The 18,875-nt window shown below is 46.8% G+C and overlaps 1 protein-coding gene across 1 annotated transcript in view; it reads left to right on the top strand.

The window, feature by feature from the left end:
* GRM7 (glutamate metabotropic receptor 7) overlaps positions 1-18,875 on the top strand; it is a 288,512-nt gene that overhangs the window by 231,654 nt on the left and 37,983 nt on the right. The window contains exon 9 of the mRNA XM_035889467.1: positions 16,485-17,420. Coding sequence (XP_035745360.1) covers positions 16,485-17,420 — 936 coding nt within the window. The remainder of the gene's footprint in view (positions 1-16,484; positions 17,421-18,875) is intronic.

Genomic DNA, 18,875 nt, shown 5'->3' with positions numbered 1-18,875 from the left:
TCCTGAGCTTCCCAAGTCACTCCTGGGAAATGTTATTCTGTCCCAGAATAACCAGTTCTGTGGCACCTAAAAAGATCTGGGCTGCTTTTTGAGGCCTTTACGCCCCACTGAGATCATAGGATCATAGAATCGTCTAGGTTGGAAAAGCCCTTTAAGATCATCAAGCCCAACCGTTCCCCTACCCCTGCCATCCCACCCCCAAACCCTGGCCCTCAGCACCTCATCTGCCCTTCTTTTAAATCCCTCCAGGGATGGGGACTCGACCCCTTCCCTGGGCAGCCCCTTCCAGAGCCTGACAGCCCTTTGGGTGAAGATGAATCAAACCTACCCGCGCCCCTCTCCCCCGTGGCACTGCTGCTGCCACTCTGCGTCCTCTGCTCCCCTGCCCCGCTTCCCAGTGCCGCATCGGTCACCGGGTGGCAGGCGGCAACAGCCTCGCCCGTGGGGCCACGGGTGCCCGACTTTTTGGAAATGATCTCGCAGCACAAACGCCGCTAAATGCAAAGTCCTTCCCGAAAGGTCTGCCGCCTGTCTGCACGGCTCTTCGCCGTGGCCGGGGGTCTCTGAGCTCGGTCTCCACGGTGCCATCAGCCAAATTGTATGCAGCCCAGTTAGAAATTTAAAGGTGCATAATTACATTGGCGTGTTGCTACAATACATCCCAATTACATGTTTTGGCCAGTGCCTTGCCATGCCCAACATGTCAATAGCTATAATGTCTGCTGTAATAACAGGCGTTGCTTGTTTTGTTCTGTCATTAGATGCTGTAATCTTTCACTGCTCGTGTCAGCCATGACCGGCATGAACACCTTTAATTACCTTAACTTGCAGGATTAACTTGCAGCCAACTAGAGGGGAATTTTTCAAGCCACTGGCCCGCTGAATGACCATATGCTAATTCCTTCGTCCGCCACCGGGTCTCCAAAACGCAGGCCGACAGGCAGCGGGACTGAAATCACGTAGGTCCTGCTCGCGAGCTGTGATTGCAGCCCGGCTTGGTAAGTGCTCTCGGAATAAAACCGCTGCGGTTTGTAGTCCCGCAGATGGCTTTGACGCATTAGGTTTAGAAATGGCTGCTGTGAGTGATTTTTATTCAGATAAGGGCACAACCTCAAAATGCCTGATAGGAACCATGGGAATCAAGCAGCACTTCTGTACCGCAGAAGAGAGCTAAACGAGTCATTGCGCGTCAACAGCAAATGCAGATAATCCCGTCGGTACCTGTGCTTTCTTTGCAAAAAGTTCTCGGGTGGTGCACGTTGTAATCCAGAGGATCTCGGCGTGTGTCTCAAAGCGTCCTCCAATACACTTGTGCCAAACATTTAGCATGTCATGCCAAATTTAGCCAGGAAATCCTGGGAGCAGCGTGATGCTGGCTGCGTTAACATCTGCATATCTGCAGTAGGAAGCTGGGGGGGGGGGTGACGTTGGCAAACAGCTCGGACGTGCGCTGCAGCAGCCGGTACCCGGGGGGTGGCCCTGTGCCATCATCCCATAGCACGGACTTGTATGAGGTGGATCAGAAATCCTTCCAGGGTGGTGTTTTTTGGTGTGAGGGAAGGAACTTAGAGGGTTCGAACATTAGGCGGCGTTGATAAGGTTGGGTGTGAATAGCGTGGCAGAACCATCCGTGAGAACAAGCACCCACATCCCCTGGTCACCGCCATCTGCAGAATGAGAGAATAATCCACAAAGAGAAGAGCCAGAGCAGCGTGGGCCCCTTCCTGTCTGATACTTGCCACATGTGAAAAGCATGAAAACTGTGGCTTTTTTAAAAAAAAAGAAGGTTATTCAGCGAGTTGAGCTTTCTATATAGATCTTCGCTATATCTAAAGAGGAAGGCAACAGTTAAATCTTACACCTCACTCTGAAAACCAGCTCCGACATGGAATTAAAGACGTGAAATGGCATTTCCTCTTTGTTGTTGACCCATTTTGCCCAGGCGGTAACGTGCACCGTGTGCGCTGCGCCACCTTAGGCAAGGCAAAGCGAAATAAGCTTTTGGCAACTCTGAGCAGCGGCATGATTTTCCTCCGGGTCTGAGAATGTCACAAGGTAAAATGTTTGTAGGGATATGAATGCTAAGAGAAACCAGGCTGAGAGAATATCTAAGATGTATTGCCTTTCACAAACAGGAAAAAAACAGAAATGTAAGGGACTCGTAAAAGCTATAATGGAAAAAAATTACGTAGCAGAAGCCTTGATGACTTCAGAATTTGCTTCATCTTGTGTTGTTCTCTTAGATGTCCGTAAGGCTGTAGGCAGGCAGGCTTATACTTGGAGAATGAGTAACGTAAGAAATAGAAGGTCAAAAAATAAATCACTATGTTTTTAAAATAGGTGACGCTTTTGCTCCTACACATCACTTCCTAAATCCATTTTTGCAAGGCTAATGTATATTTGTCAGCAAATAAATTCAAGAGCAAATACTTTGCTGGGATGTTTTATGGATAATTAACTGGTTTAGTTGCTTTTGGCAGGAGTAGGAATGTCAGTTTGTGTGTTATTGAGGGTGTAATTTTTTTTTTTTAATACCTGCACATGGAAAGATGCTTTCCAGTGGCAGATGTGCTTTGTGGTGTTCGGAGAAGTTCGCCCAGCGATGTAGATGAAAACACCACGTATGTGCAGCAAAGCTGTTCTGCTCACCAAGCAGCTGCTCTTCCACCGCTCTGGGGTAGAAAGCAGGAGACAGCAACTTGCCCAGCAGCACGTGGACACCTGGCATTTTGCAAATACCCATTGGGTAATCCAGTAGAAAACTCAGGTTTCTGGTTAGATCCACTGTGGTCTTTAGCTGTGCTTTTGCCAAACTTTTCCATCCTTCTCCTGCCTTGCTTCAGTCCAGCAGGACGCCCCCAACTCCCGCTGTAGAGCTGCGGCGTTGGTTAGCCATGGCCGGGCGTTGTGGTTGCTTCCGTTGCCCTCGGTCACGGGTGAAGGAGGGCCGCTTTCTGCTGTGGGTGATCTCCAGCAGCACAGAGATGCTGTACCAACTTTTAGGTTTGCGTCTCATCCTTGCCCAGGCAAAGGAAGTTTGACAGAAAATATTATCTCTGCTGAAGCCCGTGAATTGCAGGGCGCAGGTACACGGAGACGTGTGATTAGCACGGTAGGCAACGGCAAGCCAAGGCTGTGCATGGAAAAGAGAGAGAATCTGAAAGTATCAGCAAAATAGTGATTGAATTTCTGCTTCTTGATCAAACACATTTAAGTTTTGTCTTTTCCTTTGCAAAATAAGTGTAATCTTTTGTCCTGGAGGTAGTGGATGGCAGCACGGAGGCTCACGTCTAGCGAGCCCAGCAGGGCAGCCACCAAGATGCTTGTTGTGTTTCTTTCTTTGGCATCTGCTTTCTTATCCACGTTCTGGTTCTTCTTGCAGTTTGTCTGGTGTGGTAGAAGGTGCTTGTTTAACATCCCTGTCTGTGAGAGTTGTGAGTGCCTGGCGTTCCCCTTCCAGAGGCCGGGATGCAGCTGGGGGCCGGTGGGGACCCGCAGGGATGGGCGGCAGGTGGAGCACGTGTGTTGCACCACGAGGCATGTGGAGGGGCTGGTTGTTGAGCTCTTCTAGCACAACTGTCCAGGGAGGTGCAAATCAATGATGTGTCCTGACACAAAGAACAAAAAATGTTTTATTATTATGCTTACGTGCAGAGGATGAATGAAATACAGAGTGGTTTCTGTTGAGATGTTCATGTTTAGAGAATTGAGGCGTGCTTTCCATGTGCAAAACCTGGAAGTCAGAGCAGTGAGCAGGATTCCAGGCCGTTGGACTTTGCTTGGGCAGACTTTAGTTGGGCAGATCCTCCGCGGGTGTAGGCTGGCATCCTCTAGCCACGCCAGTAGTCCTGTGACTATCAGCAGCTGCCAAAGGCTTGCTCATTTGTCTCCATTGTTATTTATCAGATTTGCATATAAAATTTTTAATGTCTTGTATTAACAGATATGGAAACTATTGGCTTAAAGCTATTTTTGTAGGCCCAAAACATCATCCAGCTGTGTTTTGCAAAATGAAATTTTGCTGCCACACAGATGCAAGTGCCAAGGATAGTAGAGTAGAAATTGTGATGACTGCGTAATGTTGCTCCTGTTGGCTTTAGAGGGGAGCAAGAAATCCCATAAAGGGCATATAAAAAGCTCTGCAGACATCAGCACCGTGTGAACAGTCCTTAGAGTCTCCAATATTTTAGCAAAGCATAAAGGTTCCTGACAGAGAACATGTATTGAGTGGGTCAAAAATAATCACTTTTTGAGTGTCCCTGAATACTGATTTCTGTAGAAAATTGACGTGGTTTGCGGCAAGACGATAATACCGGCTATGTGGCGTGCATTTGAATGTGTCTCAAGCTAATCGTTCACATGATAGGCAATAATGGCCGCAAATAAACAGCTGCAAAGGGTCTTTAGCCTGCTCTTAAAACTTGAGGGGAAGCCTTTATTTGCTTTGTTTTCCTTTTTTATTTGTTTCTGCTTCCACTAATCTGAAAATGTACATTTTATATGAAAATGCTGCATTCAATGATTCCCATGAAACAACCTTGTTTACTTGTTAATTGTGCTTTTTAATGGCGTGGAAGATATGTGTCTGACCATTAAAAGTAGCATCTGAGCAGCTGGCTCCCAGTGGTAGCTATAATTAGGGATTTTATTCCATTCTTGCAGTGCCCGTCCTTTAGCCCAGCCGGTGAAGGGTAGTACAGACCTACACCTCCCTCCGCAAAAGCAAATCTTGGGTCCCTTCTCCTCTCACAAATACAACTGGAAAAGGTGGGACGGGCTTTTCTCCTCAGTCACCGTTACCTGAGGTTGGAGTTCATGCAGGACGTGGGAGCTTTACATGGGGTCCCCCCCGACCTGGGGGTTCATCCCATCTCCCCGCTGCCAGGGGTTCCCCACAAGGGGGGAGCATGCCAGGAGGCTCTCCGTGATTTTACTGCATTACCCTGTTTGTGGGAGGCAGCGGGGAGGAAAATTCACTGCACGGGAAGGAAGGTGCACAACGGGGAGTATGTCCTGCAGTTAAATATTTAGGGCGCTCAGCTGGAAGGAATAAGATAACAGTTCCAGCCCTTCCTTTACCTTTCAAAGAGGTGGAAAGGGATGGGGTAGGGGGGAAGGCAAAGTCTCGTGTTACTGCTTTAGTAGGCAAAAATGCAATGCAAGGTCAATTCAAAACAAACAAACAAACAAAAAAACACCTCTGAATTTTCTTGCAGAATTTTAGTGGCATTCCAGCTAGACCAATACCGTTATGGTTTTAGTCAGGACATGATTGGAGGGTCAGTATTAATTTAGATATTAAATCCATGGAACGATTTCAATTTCAACCTGTGCTGCTGGGTTTTTGCATTTTGTCGGTCTACCTGCTGCCACGTGCCAGTTCTGCGCAGCCCAAACCAGTGTCCCGCGCAGCTTTCGGAGCCCAGCCGCTGCCGGCATCCCCCCTTGGCCACCTTCCCCGCAGCAGCTGCCCGTCGCAGCCACCTCCCTTTCCTCTCCCTCTCCCCGCTCGGTTTCAGCTCGACGTGACCGCGGCGTTGATGGAAGACTGGCCCTGAGCGCAGCATAATTAAAGTCCCATCAGCCAACCCTAATTTTCTGTGTACCATCTACAGTTCTTTTAGGGACCGATTGACTGAGTATAACCTGAGCAAGATAATTTAATAGTATTAATAACGCTGCAGCAATCCAATTAGGGCCTAAATGAGTTAGGTACCGAGTTTCACTCAGAATTTTGTATTTCTTTCATCTTGCTTCCCTGGCCTGTGTGTCATTATGCCATGCACGCTAGACATGATGAGAAAATTACTGTACCATTGATGCTGATTCTTTAAAAAGGGGAAACCGGGACCAAATAATTTGACTAGCAAATACTGGTCTTTGAATCAGCCTGGGAATTAGTAGGATAAATAAACTAAAGCATTTTGAGTTGGCAGGCACTTGAGGATAAATGCTATCCAAATTACACACATGCCATTTGGTACATCTCTAGTTATTACCCTTTCCCTTTTGAAAGCAGTGGCTTAGATTGGGCAGATGTTTTCCTTTTTCACAATCGTAAATAACTGGGAAAAAAAAAAAAGAAGTTATTAGCTCATAAGCAGAGATAAACAAACATAAAGGGCTAATCCTTTCCTCAAAACTTGGGTAAGGTCAACTCATGGCTATACTGTGAAAAACAACTTGGAAAAGGAGTTTTCAGGAGAAAAACCAGGATTCCTGGATTTGCTGCTGGATGTGCCGTTGTCAGCCAGGCTTGGTATTTGGAACTTCAGCTCACCAATTCTTGAGCATTACGACGTGTTAGAGACAAGCATTCGGACGTTTGGTTTCAACTGCTTAGTGGTGAGCACGTGCTTTGCCCTAACGTCGAGCTGTATTTTAGGTGCTTTGGTACTTTGGGTTGTGGGTTTCTCGACATCCTGCGCAGCGAAACCTTTTGGTCGCGACGCTGTAGGACAGGCCCTGAGCCAGTACAGGACTACAGGTACGTGGGAAACTCTGGTAGAGTTGGTGGGCACATGCTGAACACTGCATGCCGGGGGCTTTGGCCTCTCATCTCACTGTGCCATGGCTTTATTATACCTGGCATTTCCCGTCGTCCGATTTATCATGCACTTCTGCATTCGCGTAGATGGGGAACAGCGGGAGTCAGCCAGACCACTTTAGCTTTCCCTGTTAGGAGTTGTACAAGAGGCAGCCTCCTCTAATTATTTACTGTATACCTCATGACATTTAAGTTTCTTATTTGTAGTCTAGCTGCACCATGGGTACACCTGAAATAAGAGGCATGCAAAGAGACACGTCCAACCAGCCTAAAAAGCAGAAGAAACTAAAGGCCTGAAATACCTTTGACTGAAGGGAACTTTGTTAAGGCTCATTCCACCAGAATAGTAAAAAATTGGAGGGTTTTTTCTTATGTAAGTATGTAACTGGGCCACCTCACTTGGAAAGGAAAGGTTTCATCTTTTCCCTTTTTGTTTTGCATGGCAGAGTCTCTGAATCCTGTTGCAGTCAGACCCTTCCTGTTGAGATCCTGGTGTTCGGTGAGTGCAGGATGGTTGGGGAGACCTCTGATAAGGGGTGCTGAGTGCTGGGCAGACCCAGAGGCCGGTTCAATGGCAGCGCCGTGGTCCTTTGGGCACGGTGACCTGCTGGGGGGGTGAAGGAGCACGTTCCTCGCTGCAGGTTGTTCTTGGTCATCGGAGGTGCCAGGCTTCGCATCCGGCTGTGTTTCATTTAAGATTGTGACACTAAAGGATGAGCCAGCTTATGCCAAAAAGCATTAAATGCTGAAGAGAGGGCTGTCCAGGCTGCTATTTCCATAGGTCTGCTTTCATTGTCCCAGTTAGTAGCCAGACAAGCTGTAAATTGCTCCTTTAATTAAGCAGAATTTTATCTCCTTATATACGTCAAGAGAAACATCAGGCGTTGGCAGAAGTGCAGGTTATGAGCGGGGTGAGTGGATCTGTTTTCAGACTGCGATCGCGGTTTCTGACTTCTGCTGGTGACACCTCCCCTGAGCTTTGCCAAGCGGCACAAGCACCCTGCTCCTGGTCCCATCTGCTAAGAACATACAGCTCTTTAAAAGGGCTCCGTGTTGGTTAATGGACTGCTTCACATACGTTTACGTAGGCACGTCTGCTCTAAATAACTCCGAGTGGAAATCCTAGCTCCTACTTTGTTTGTGCAGTCGTTCCTCAGGAAGAACCGTACCCACTTGTCAAGACACCGCTGTGCTTGACCCATCATCCTACAGGCAGCTCTTCTAAGAAGGCTGTAGCTGGCGGGTCGATCATTTTAAAGAAGCAGCCTGAGCTCTTGCCATCAGCATGCAATGGGTGTTGCTGACATCTCCTCCGTCCTGCAAACGCCATATGAGACAAGTTCTCTAACAAGGCTGATGCGTGTGACGTTCGGTGCAGCTCTGTGGCAAGGCTCATGGTATTGGAGCTCAAACCAGTTTGGTGAATTACTGAGCTGGGTTCAGCCACTGGGACGGGACTCACAGCCAGAAACGTGGCAATCCCAGGTGGCCCTTCGCAGAAGTTTGACCTCTCTTTGGTTAAAATGGCCCCTAAGAGGGGAATTGCAGGAGCCTTCCCAGCCTTGAGATGGAAGGGGTTTGTGGTCTCCTGTAAAGCAGGCACACCCCTTGCTCTCTGCACAACATGGTTAACTTAATTTTGGTTTTGTTCGGGGATTCTCCTTTGGCCCATTAGTTTAAATGATAGATTTAAAGTCATATAAATGTCAAGCGATGAAGGAGGGTGATCTTCTCCCAGAATATTTAGCTCTGTAGACTGGATCAAAGAAAGAGTCCTGACTTAGCAAGTTTGTAAAGGTGAACCGAAACAGTAGGTGTGGAAGGCGTTTCTGCCTGGCTCTTGTTCCGAGTGCTGCAAGTGCTCTACGCTGTAGGGCTGCTGAGGCGCGGTGCTTATCGCCTTGCTCGTGTCACCGGCTTTCGGGCTCGGCTGGGAGGGAAGGCTGTTGTATTGCTTATTAGCAAAAATTGTCTGATGCTCTCAGTTCTGCCTGTCACTGACAATCTTAAATCATTGAACTTTCCTCTCTACAGCTATGTATTTTTTGAAACATTTGCAAAAAAAAAAAATGTTGTCAAAAATACCTCCCTGCTTCTGAGATTCGATCTAGAAAAAAATTACAGTGTTTCTGAGTAATGCGAAAGTGCTGGTCTGAATCAAGGATGGGCACATTAGTTAGACCTTCCCTCCGCCCCCCAAAAATGTAAGAGTATTGGCACTTTTTTGGGTAAATTCTCCCTCACAGCTGTGTCTCTTGAGTGACCTGCCATCATTTTCCCGGTATGAAGGTGTAAATATCCCCTTATGCCATGCAATAGGTTTTCTTCCTCCCCCTCGCCCCCAAATACAACAGATGCCTTTAGAGCACCCTTCAAAAAAAGCAAAAACTCCGGTCATTTCTGCTGAGCAGTTTGCACTGTGCGAGGTTGTAGCAGGAATTGGAGGAAAGCACTTGGAGACCAAATTTTACCCTAAAATTTTCTGTTGTTGGTGAGGAATGGGGGGGAAATGGACTGCAGCAGAAAGAACAGCGATGGGCAAGGGCTGGCTTTATTAATTTTCAAATGAATACGTGACATTCTGAAATGAAGTGTAAGAATGGCAGTGTTGCTCCCCACGTGGCAGACGTTATTTCCTGCATGGAAAATATTAAGGGTACCGTGAGCATAGGCTATTTTGTGAAATACGGAGGACGACTGTTAGACCAGGTTCTCTTTTGACCAGTTTGACAATGAGATGTGCTGGGAACGGAATGCTGGGCATACCACGAAGGGCAGCAGCGTGAACCCCCAACGCCCCTGACTGCAGAAACGCTCACTGTAAGCCACTTACTTAAGAATGAAAAATTGTCTTAGCTTACCTCTGCTTTCAGAAGATAGATTTGCTCTGCCCTACCAACTTAAATAGATAAGAGTTGTGTATTATAAATGCACATTTGGAAGTGCGTGCTCTTTTTCAATTAAAAAAAATTATGCAGGGGATGCAGGATGAATCCTGAAGATGCATGGTCCATCCCCTTCCATTAGTGAGAAGACAACACAAAGCCGTAGTCAGATATAAAATAATTAATTTTCAGTTTTACTGTGTGCCAACAGAAATGTATGATAATAAGCATTTTTGCAAAAATTGTAGATTAAGCGTTTTTCTCTACGTCAGTGTTGTGCTAAAAATGTCTTTGGTTTAATGTAGAACAAATAGCCTTTGGATCTCATTAAGGATGTTATTACAAGTGCTCCCTGTGGCTTGCTTAAAGCAGGTAAGATTGGTAGAAAATGATGACAAATATTAAATGAAAGAAAAAGTAAGATCAGGAAAGGAAAGAGAAAAATAAAGGAGGCTTCTTTGCAGGTTAAGAACTGCCTACTAGGAGATCACCGACGTGGAGTTACAAACAAAAGGGGGTGGCTTTAGTTGAGGTTTAGATCATAATTAATTTAATGTGTTAAATAAAAAGTGATGCAGATGCAACGCAGGTGGATATACCTGTACCCAAATACAGACTGTTCTTTACTCTAGGTGGGAAGAACCAGTGCCAGGGGAATTTTTACCCGTGGTAGGTAACACGGAGCTGAACATTCAGTACGAGAAGGGGGGGGGGGGGGGGAGCCTCTCCTGGATGCAGCTGCAGGAATTAAAGGTGTTAAAATGAAATTAGAGGTTTCTCACTACAGAAAAACACGGATAGACAACTGCCCCCTGGTATTTGGGGTTAAGCCTCCAGCAGCCGCCCAGTGAAACACGGGCGCGCCAGCCCCAAAGGCTCTGGGGGTGCGAAGCCAAACAGCATCCCCGTGTCCCCCAGTGCCGCGCCGGGCTCCATCCTCCTGGCACGGGGGTAACCGAGCGAGCCAGCCCCGCGTCTTCCAACAGCTTTAAGGGAAGGCGTTTTCTGCAGGCGTTCATCCAGCCCTTTGCACTGTGGGGTCCCTGCCCACGCCGGGGGCTTCCCAAGAGCTGTCACAGCACTAATGAGAGGAAGCAATTGGAGCTGTGCGGTTCCGGGGTGAGACTGATCCTGGGGCCATTTTGCTCGTTAGTGGCTATCTGGGCCAGCAGGTGTGCAGAGGAGGGCCTGGTGTTATGGGAATGTTGTCACCGTTTCTTGACAACATTTCGGATTTGTGCTGACAATGAAAATTTGCAAGTTTTTTGGCTGGAAGACTTTGAGAAGCGATAAGTTTCCTTCACCTTCAATTAGGAAGCTGTGATTCGCTTGTCCTGTCTGTGCTTATGGACAGGACGCTGCCTGTTCCCACAGCAGTCGCTGTCATGTTACGGCAGAAACAAGATGGGCAGCAGTAGGAGAAACCAGAACAAAAAATCTATAAGGAAGTTTAACTTCTGTTTATAAAGAAGGTAGATTGGGGGGGGAGGGTAGGATAATTAGTACAGCAGAGCAGGAAAACATAGGAGTAACCAGGACAAAAAAATAGGTAAGGATATTCAGCTTCTCTTCATAAAGAAGATCGATTGGAGGGGGTTAAGATAATTAATACAGCCAAGCAGGAAAACTTAGGAGATTTTGCTTTTCCTCTAAAGTAGCTTTCCTTTGAAGTGTCCCAAGGCACCTAAAAACACTCGCTAGCGCAAGCCGCGTCGTCCCTGGCGCTGGGAGGAAGGCAGCGCCGGGCTGATGCTCCGTCTCGCTGATGAAGAGCTCCCGTGGAACGGCACTGCAAGTAGGGAGGAACAATAGCTGTCAGGAGGCAGGGGTGAGCCGCAGAGCTCAGGGCCAGGTTTCAGATGCTCCGTGGGGGAGCAGGGGTGCCCGGGCTCTGCCAGGGCCACAGCACCCCCATCCCAGCAGAGATGCTCTTACAGGAGCTGGGGGTCAGGTTTAGACACCGTTATCTCTGGGGCTTGGGGGCTGCTGCTTAACATGTCCTACTTCTGCCCTGCACAGATTTTAAAAGCTGCTTTGAAGTAGCTGGATTTTGACTTTGATTTAAAACAAGAAAACAGAAAGAAAATGAAGAGGACGGAGCGAGCTTCAGTCTTCACCTCATTTTGGGGGGTAACTGGGCTCAAAGCTCTGCTGCGGGCACCCAGGTTGAGAGGATGACTCCCGAGCTGGGGGGTGCGAGGGCGAGCGGACCCGGGTCCTGCGGAGGGGCTGGGGTGGGACCATAGCTTTGGTCCCTGCCGGGAGGGGAAGGGACCGGCAGCTTCCCAGCGCTGGTACGCTGCGCTGCGAAAACAGACGTTGTGTTTAAGGAGAGGTTGTGTAGTTTCTGGGGATTGTTTGCGCTCTCCTGAAAACGCACTGAGCCTGCACCGCACGGAATGCGGGGATTTGTTCATCACAAGCAAAAAACATTGGGATGTTTGGCCTCCACCACCTTGCAGGCTTCGCGCTCATCTTAAGGCTTTTCCGTCGATCCCCTGCAGGCAGGGAAATTAAACCACGTTACAGGACGAGGTGAAACACTTTGCTTGCCGTGTCCGGGCAAGTCGTCGGGGTAGCTTTGCGTCCTTCTCTGGTAGTTTGGCTTATCGCTGCTGTTATCTATTGACAGGATTTTAGTTGATATTTTGCAGAAGGCTCTGTTGACTATGCGTTATTGACATATTCTTAGCTTAAAACCATTACCACGTTAAAGCCCTGGCTTTCGAAACTAATTACAAGACATTAATAGCTAAGCCCTAAGAGCTAAGTCATGTAAATATTGCTATCTGTAAAGTTGGATATACAGAAACTGTTTGAACTGCTGACTTAGTAACTGGAGTCTAAAAGCAAGCTGTAAAGGTGGCAATAAATCTGAGCACAATCCTCCGCAATTGTTTTCTAATGTGTCTGTGAAATTAATGGCAGAGTTGTTAGGAAAGTCCTATCAGGGAACGTGGCTATTTTTTTTTTCTCTGAGTAGGTTAATTATCACTAATGTAATTATTTTTGTACTGATTTTTATTTTAATCAAACATTGCATGAAACAATTTAGTTCAGAACAAATAGCTTATTACAGAAATGTTTGTGGTAGTGAGAGAAAAAGCAGTGATGGCTAAATTATACACGTACATTGAGTTACTTTATTCATTAAAATGAACAATTATGTTAGGCCTTCTGAGACAGGCTAAGCACTTCTTGTTAATGTTTGTTCTGCAGTGAACATAATGAGAATTTATTTGGAAATGGATCCCATCCTTCCAGCTCAATGCATTTATGAACTGGGCGATATGTAGGAGTTGGGAGAGCTTGGGGGGAAAAGGCTTAGAGAGAACCTCTAACCAAGACGGATGCTGCATCGCTCTGCGCCTGTGAGGAAGGCCCTGGATCCGGGAGGGCGTTTTTTCTTTTCTTCCCTGTGGTTCTTGTTTGTTCATTTGCTTTTGGGTTTTGTTTTCATATTTTTTCCTCTATTCTGTGGTGGTAGGGCAAGACATAGTGTCCCACTGCAACATGGTGGCTCTACTGGATCTAGGTACCGCAGAGCATGGCCAACTTTGAAGTTCTTTTTTCATCAGCTGTTTTGAATGTCCTACAATGAACCAGATGTGGGGGTTTTCCCCCCATTTATCAGATCAAATCATCAGTGGATGAACTATAATAGCCTCAGCCTGCACATTGTATGGTTGAAGACATGCCAGGTAACATGCTGCGAAGTGGATGATGGGTAGAGAGGTGATTTTTCAAGGCGTGAGGCACGCGTGTCTACAGCAGCTCGTGCAGTCTAGGCTTTGCATCCTTCCCACGCTTGGCAGAGTGTCATGGAGGAGTTCGCTGTGTCCCTCGGTGCTGACTTGGCCGAGTACGAAGGTCAAGATGCAAAATGGTTGGATAGCTGTGAGCATGGTGTGTCTGGCTACGCCTGCAAGTGGTGGTGCTTTGGGAAAAACAAATTCCCTAATCCTCGGTGCAAGATTTGTGTTAATGGCAAGAGTTTCTCACGATTTATGAAATTGTTTACTTGTTGCTTTCTAGATTAGATACTCACTTTTTGATTACGGGATGAGAGTTTATTATATTTGCTTATAGAAACGTAGGATTTGTACACATATAGCACTCTTCCTCTGCGGATCTCAAAGATTTTGTCGGTCTTTGTTATAAATAGAATTGACAGCACCTCCAGCTTATAGATGGGGAAGTGGAAGAAAAAAATACATGAAGTGCCTTGCCCACATTGATTGAACTGGCCTGGGGGCAGGGTCAGCAAAAGAGCATGAACCTCCTGAGTCCAGGATCGGTCGTTTCTCTAGTTAATCTTGTCGTCTGTGTTTTTAATGGGTGCAGTTTAGTTTTGAATCTTGGCAGGTAGTGTTGGTTGGTGAAACAACAGTCTTGGAAATCATCATCCTCAAAACCATTTTTCCCTCTTTACCTCTCTCCTTTAAGAATAGGATGTAACATGCAAGAAGTTCGGGCTTGCCATGGCAGTCTGCTGCTCTGTTTCCTGTGGTTCCTATCTCTGAAGGCCGCTTGGGCGTTCCTGCTGCTGGTTTGCCATCAGCAAGAGCTGGGGCAGGACGCGGCAGTGGGCTGTGCCATGGCCACGTCCCATGGACACATTAAGAAAGAAGCAACCAAACCAGCGCTGCCCCTGAATGAAATGCTCTGCTGTCTCAAATCTTTGAGGCCAGTGATAGAGTTATCATGGTGTCACCCCAGGAAACCAGAAAAAGGACTTTCCATAATTTTGCCTGATCTTCTATTTATCTCTTTGCACACAGTCTCTGCACAGAATTAAGTACCTTTAGGCTGTCCTGACTACCCAGCAATGCCATGGAATATGCTTGAGAAGAAAGAAATTCATCATTTCATAGTCATAAGGGGGGGATATGATAACACATTAATAATTCTGCGGTTCTGTGAGATATTAGCATGCAGAAAATTGGTGAGAATTCTTTCATCATTGGGTCAAAATCCATGCGGTTAGGATGCCTTTCTCATTTCATGTCAATGCATGCTGTAAGAAGGGCACCGAGTAACTTCTATGTTTAATAGTTACAATGGAAAATGGAGGCTCCAGGCTGGATCGAGGTGCCTCACGTCCTAGCTGTACAGGTAAGATACAGTTACCCTGTCTCAATTTGCTTTTTAGAAGGGCAAGATACAAATGAGCCATTAAGAAGAGTAAGAGAAGATGCAAACCCTTGGTCAGTTGGTTTCTTAAGGGATTGTCATGAAATTTTTCATACCTGCTTTATGAGTCAGGAATCTTGGCCCTGGCTCTCTTTACTCACCCTATCTGTGGTTCCCTTTCCTGCAAACGTCTTTGTGGTGCCTCGGCGGCAAGTTACGCTCACGCCTGCCAGCTTACTCCAGCTCTCTCGCGAGGCCGGTGCACATGCGAGGGATCCAGGTTTGTGAAGGGCTTGCTAGCCGTTACCAGTCGGAGCAGTGCCGGAGTCGGGCACAGAAATGGATTTCCTGGCTCCTTGTAAGAGCTTCCAGTAAGACCAAACTACCATTTACCAGTGCAATTAAACGAGTCTTTGCGTCCCCCTTTATCACCAGTATTCCTCCAGCTCTGCAAGCTGCGTACCTTCAGCCCAGCGCAGTATGGAAGGAGAGCTCCTGGATCTTTTTTTTTTCAGAATAAGTTGTGAATATTGAAGGTTAATGAAGTTTCTCAAGCAGCGGCAGACCTCTAGAATATCTGTTATTGAGGGATTATTTTTATAACATTCACGGCAGAGCCTCTTGATAGTATAGTATCTGAGCAGTGTGTGACTTTAGGTTTTTTTTTTTTTTTTTCAAATATATGAAATGAAGATGTTACAGGATCTATTTTGAATTAAATTAGGAAAGTTCAACTTAATCCTTCAATTTAAGACTTGCAACCCCCAGTCTTCCTGTATACATTAATAATCAAGGCAGCTGATTCAGGAAGCATCTTAGAATTTTTTACTTGTAGGGTTTTAATGGAGCTTGTAAGCATTTAAATAACTTAAAAAAATAGCTGAAATTTTTGTTTTAATAACGCTTATTCACATCTATCTCAGGACAGGAGGTTTTATATTTGGGAAAAATCCATACACACACACACAGAGCAGCTATTGGAGCCACAGAAATGTTGCTGGGCAGCTGAGTTGGTAATTGGTGCGATGCGTCGGAGCTGGGAATGTCAGGACCTTCCCCGTGGGTCCAGCCTGGACCATCTCAGGGGGCTCCAATGCTAAACCTCCCTTGTTCTTGAAAACTGGGTAGCGGCTTTAGTATGGAATAGTTTGAAATGATTTGTGAGTCTCATTTTCTGCAGTGCTTGGGAGCCTTTGTGCACATACTTTGGAGTCTGGGTTTCTTAAGATTGCAGAGCAAGTGTGACTTTCCATTTATTTAATACCATCATTGACAATTTGCATTCCCAGGAGCGTGTATGATATTTCAAAAGCGGAATGTGACTTTGAAATGAAATATTATCTAATTACTGCATTTTTCATTGATGACTATTTTCTTTGTCCTTCATATTTCTTATATGGCTCACGTTGCAGATCTTGCCATGTTCTCACTGATTCCATGCCCAATCTAAGACACATTTCCATCCCACTGAAAATATTAACCTGGTCAGTGGTAGCTCCAAGAAGGGAGATCTCTTGTTCTGGTCTCGGTAAGAAGCCCTGACTCGAGGTGCATGGAAAGCAGTTTTGTGAATGTAACTCCTGCCTTCCCTCAGGCCATTGCAGTGTTCTCACAAATTCCGTGAAACAAGGAAGAGGTCTACACTGCTGTTTTAGCTGATGTTGTGTGTCGTACCACCAGAATTAACGACTAATAAAAATGAAGGCAGTAAATACACTCATGCATTGGAGTCCCATGTGAAGCCACCAGCGTGTGTGGTTCCCGGTGCTTTTCCAGGAGTCTATCACACACAAAGTTTATCCATTTGGTTTTTCTCTGTTGTAGGTTCCCCCTTGGTCCTCCCCGCTTCCGTTCCCACCCTGGCTGTCTGACGGTAACGTCTAAATAAACAACCTCTTTCTGTTTCACGTGTCTTATAGATCGATGAAATGCAGTGGGGCAAAGGAGTGCGTGAAGTCCCATCCTCCGTCTGCAGCCTGCCCTGCAAGCCGGGAGAGAGGAAGAAGATGGTGAAGGGGATGCCGTGCTGCTGGCACTGCGAGCTCTGCGACGGCTATCAGTACCAGGCTGACGAGGTGACTTGTCTGCTCTGCTCATACAACGAGCGGCCCAACGAGAACCGAACGGGATGCCGTTCCATACCCATTGTCAAGCTGGAGTGGCACTCGCCCTGGGCTGTCATACCCGTCTTCTTGGCTATGCTGGGAATTATTGCCACCATTTTTGTCATGGCGACCTTCATCAGATATAACGACACTCCCATTGTCCGGGCTTCTGGGAGGGAGCTCAGCTACGTCCTGTTAACAGGGATATTTCTGTGCTACATAATCACGTTTCTGATGATCGCCAAACCAAACGTTGCAGTGTGCTCCTTCCGGCGTATCTTCTTGGGCCTGGGGATGTGCATCAGCTATGCAGCCCTGTTAACTAAAACAAACCGCATCTACCGCATATTTGAACAGGGCAAAAAGTCAGTGACAGCACCCAGGCTTATAAGCCCCACGTCGCAGCTGGCGATCACGTCGAGTTTGATATCTGTTCAGCTTCTAGGTGTCTTTATTTGGTTTGCAGTTGACCCACCCAACATCATCATAGATTATGATGAGCAGAAAACTATGAACCCTGACCAAGCCAGAGGAGTTCTCAAATGTGACATTACGGATCTACAAATCATTTGTTCCTTGGGTTATAGCATTCTTCTAATGGTTACGTGTACTGTGTATGCCATCAAGACTCGGGGTGTCCCAGAGAATTTTAATGAAGCTAAGCCCATTGGATTCACTATGTACACTACCTGTATAGTATGGCTTGCCTTCATTCCAATATTTTTTGGCACTGCCCAGTCAGCCGAAAAGGTAGGTGGAAAAGAACAAATGTGCATCTGATGTATCAGGATTCGTTGCAGTTATAAATTATGCACTGATGTTCAGCCTTACATAGATTTTAAAATGAGCTATCCAGTTAGCTCATTACCGAGACGTGTACAATATATAGCACTATTTTCCTTCTCCGGTTAGCTGGTGGGCTATTCATTTGATAAACTGGCAAATGATCAATAGCAATCATATTAGCCATTAGTTTTATTGTTGCATCCATTTCAATTGTATCTTTTCAGTAGGATAAGTGGGAATTAGCGGTCATATTGTCCAGAAGGAGGCATCGTTTAACAAAACCATTTTGAACAGAAGATGTAAGCAAAAAAAGCTGTCCAAAAATAGTCAAGTAGAGTCCTGCGCTTCTGGAGTTCAGCACTGAGGGCAGTGCTTGGTCGGGTGAGCGCTGTGCTTCACGAACAGCAGCCTCGGGGCCCATTTACACCAGAGGGTAAATGGCCTGTCCTGGGCTCCAGCTGCTGAGGCTGGCCTGACGGGGCTACCTGTACTGCTTATTCTTAAACGAGTCCAGGTAGGCTTATCCTACAGCTCATGGCAGGGGTACAGCCAGAGCCCTGGGGTGAAGGCCAGGTTGCTTGGCTTCATAGCTGAAGTCCCCTTTAAGCCCACGTTGTTCCTTCACCAAAAGCCAGCCCAAAGTGTTACACTTACGCCACTTAAGCAAAAGCGTCCAAATGTTAGGATCCAATCCATTAGTTGGATTGTTATGAAAATTCATTATTGCAAAGCACCACCAGACTCAACTAAAATATTCCTGTTGGCACTGAGAGGCTTCAGGTGCTGCCGAGGAGTCTGCAGGGCACCTGCCCCAGGGCCAAAGAGCGCTTTGCTTCCATCCCCTGCTCGCAGCAGCCGAGGGAAGGCGCTGGGCAGCTCAGGGGACGTCACTCCCTTCTTCCCATCACATTTATTGGTGAGGATGGTGGCCTTGGAGAAACAAGGCGATAAACGGCCAGAGGACAATACGATTCATCTTGCAAAACATTGTGGGAAGGTCTGTTGGCGAGAAAAACCCTTTTCAGATTCGCCCTTACGGTGTTTAAAAAGGGCCAAGCGTAGGTGCTCTGTGCGGTTTTGAGTGAACGGTATTCAAGAGGTGAAAAATCGCTCGCTCTGCTCTGACGATGTGCAGGGCTAAATCAAACCGCGAGGGGCTGAGCACTGCGACTTCGGCTGCCTCCCGGGTCCCCTTCTGCCTGTTCCTGGTGCTGCCCAAGTGGCTCCAGCTCATGCTTGGTGGCCGAGATCTGGCTTTACTTCTCGCTGAGTCTTGCTTGGAGAGAGCTGTAATTTTTCATGCTTGGTGGCCGAGATCTGGCTTTACTTCTTGCTGAGTCTTGCTTGGAGAGAGCTGTAATTTCGGAGGGGTTTGGCAAATACCTGCAAGCCTAGTCTTGAGGCGGAAATGAAAGTATT

Source organism: Egretta garzetta, unplaced genomic scaffold (assembly GCF_000687185.1).
Source record: "Egretta garzetta isolate BGI_Z169 unplaced genomic scaffold, ASM68718v1 scaffold332, whole genome shotgun sequence".
Taxonomy (NCBI): domain Eukaryota; kingdom Metazoa; phylum Chordata; class Aves; order Pelecaniformes; family Ardeidae; genus Egretta; species Egretta garzetta.
The sequence above is the reverse complement of the archived record's forward strand: the minus strand, read 5'-3'. Positions and strand labels throughout refer to the sequence as shown.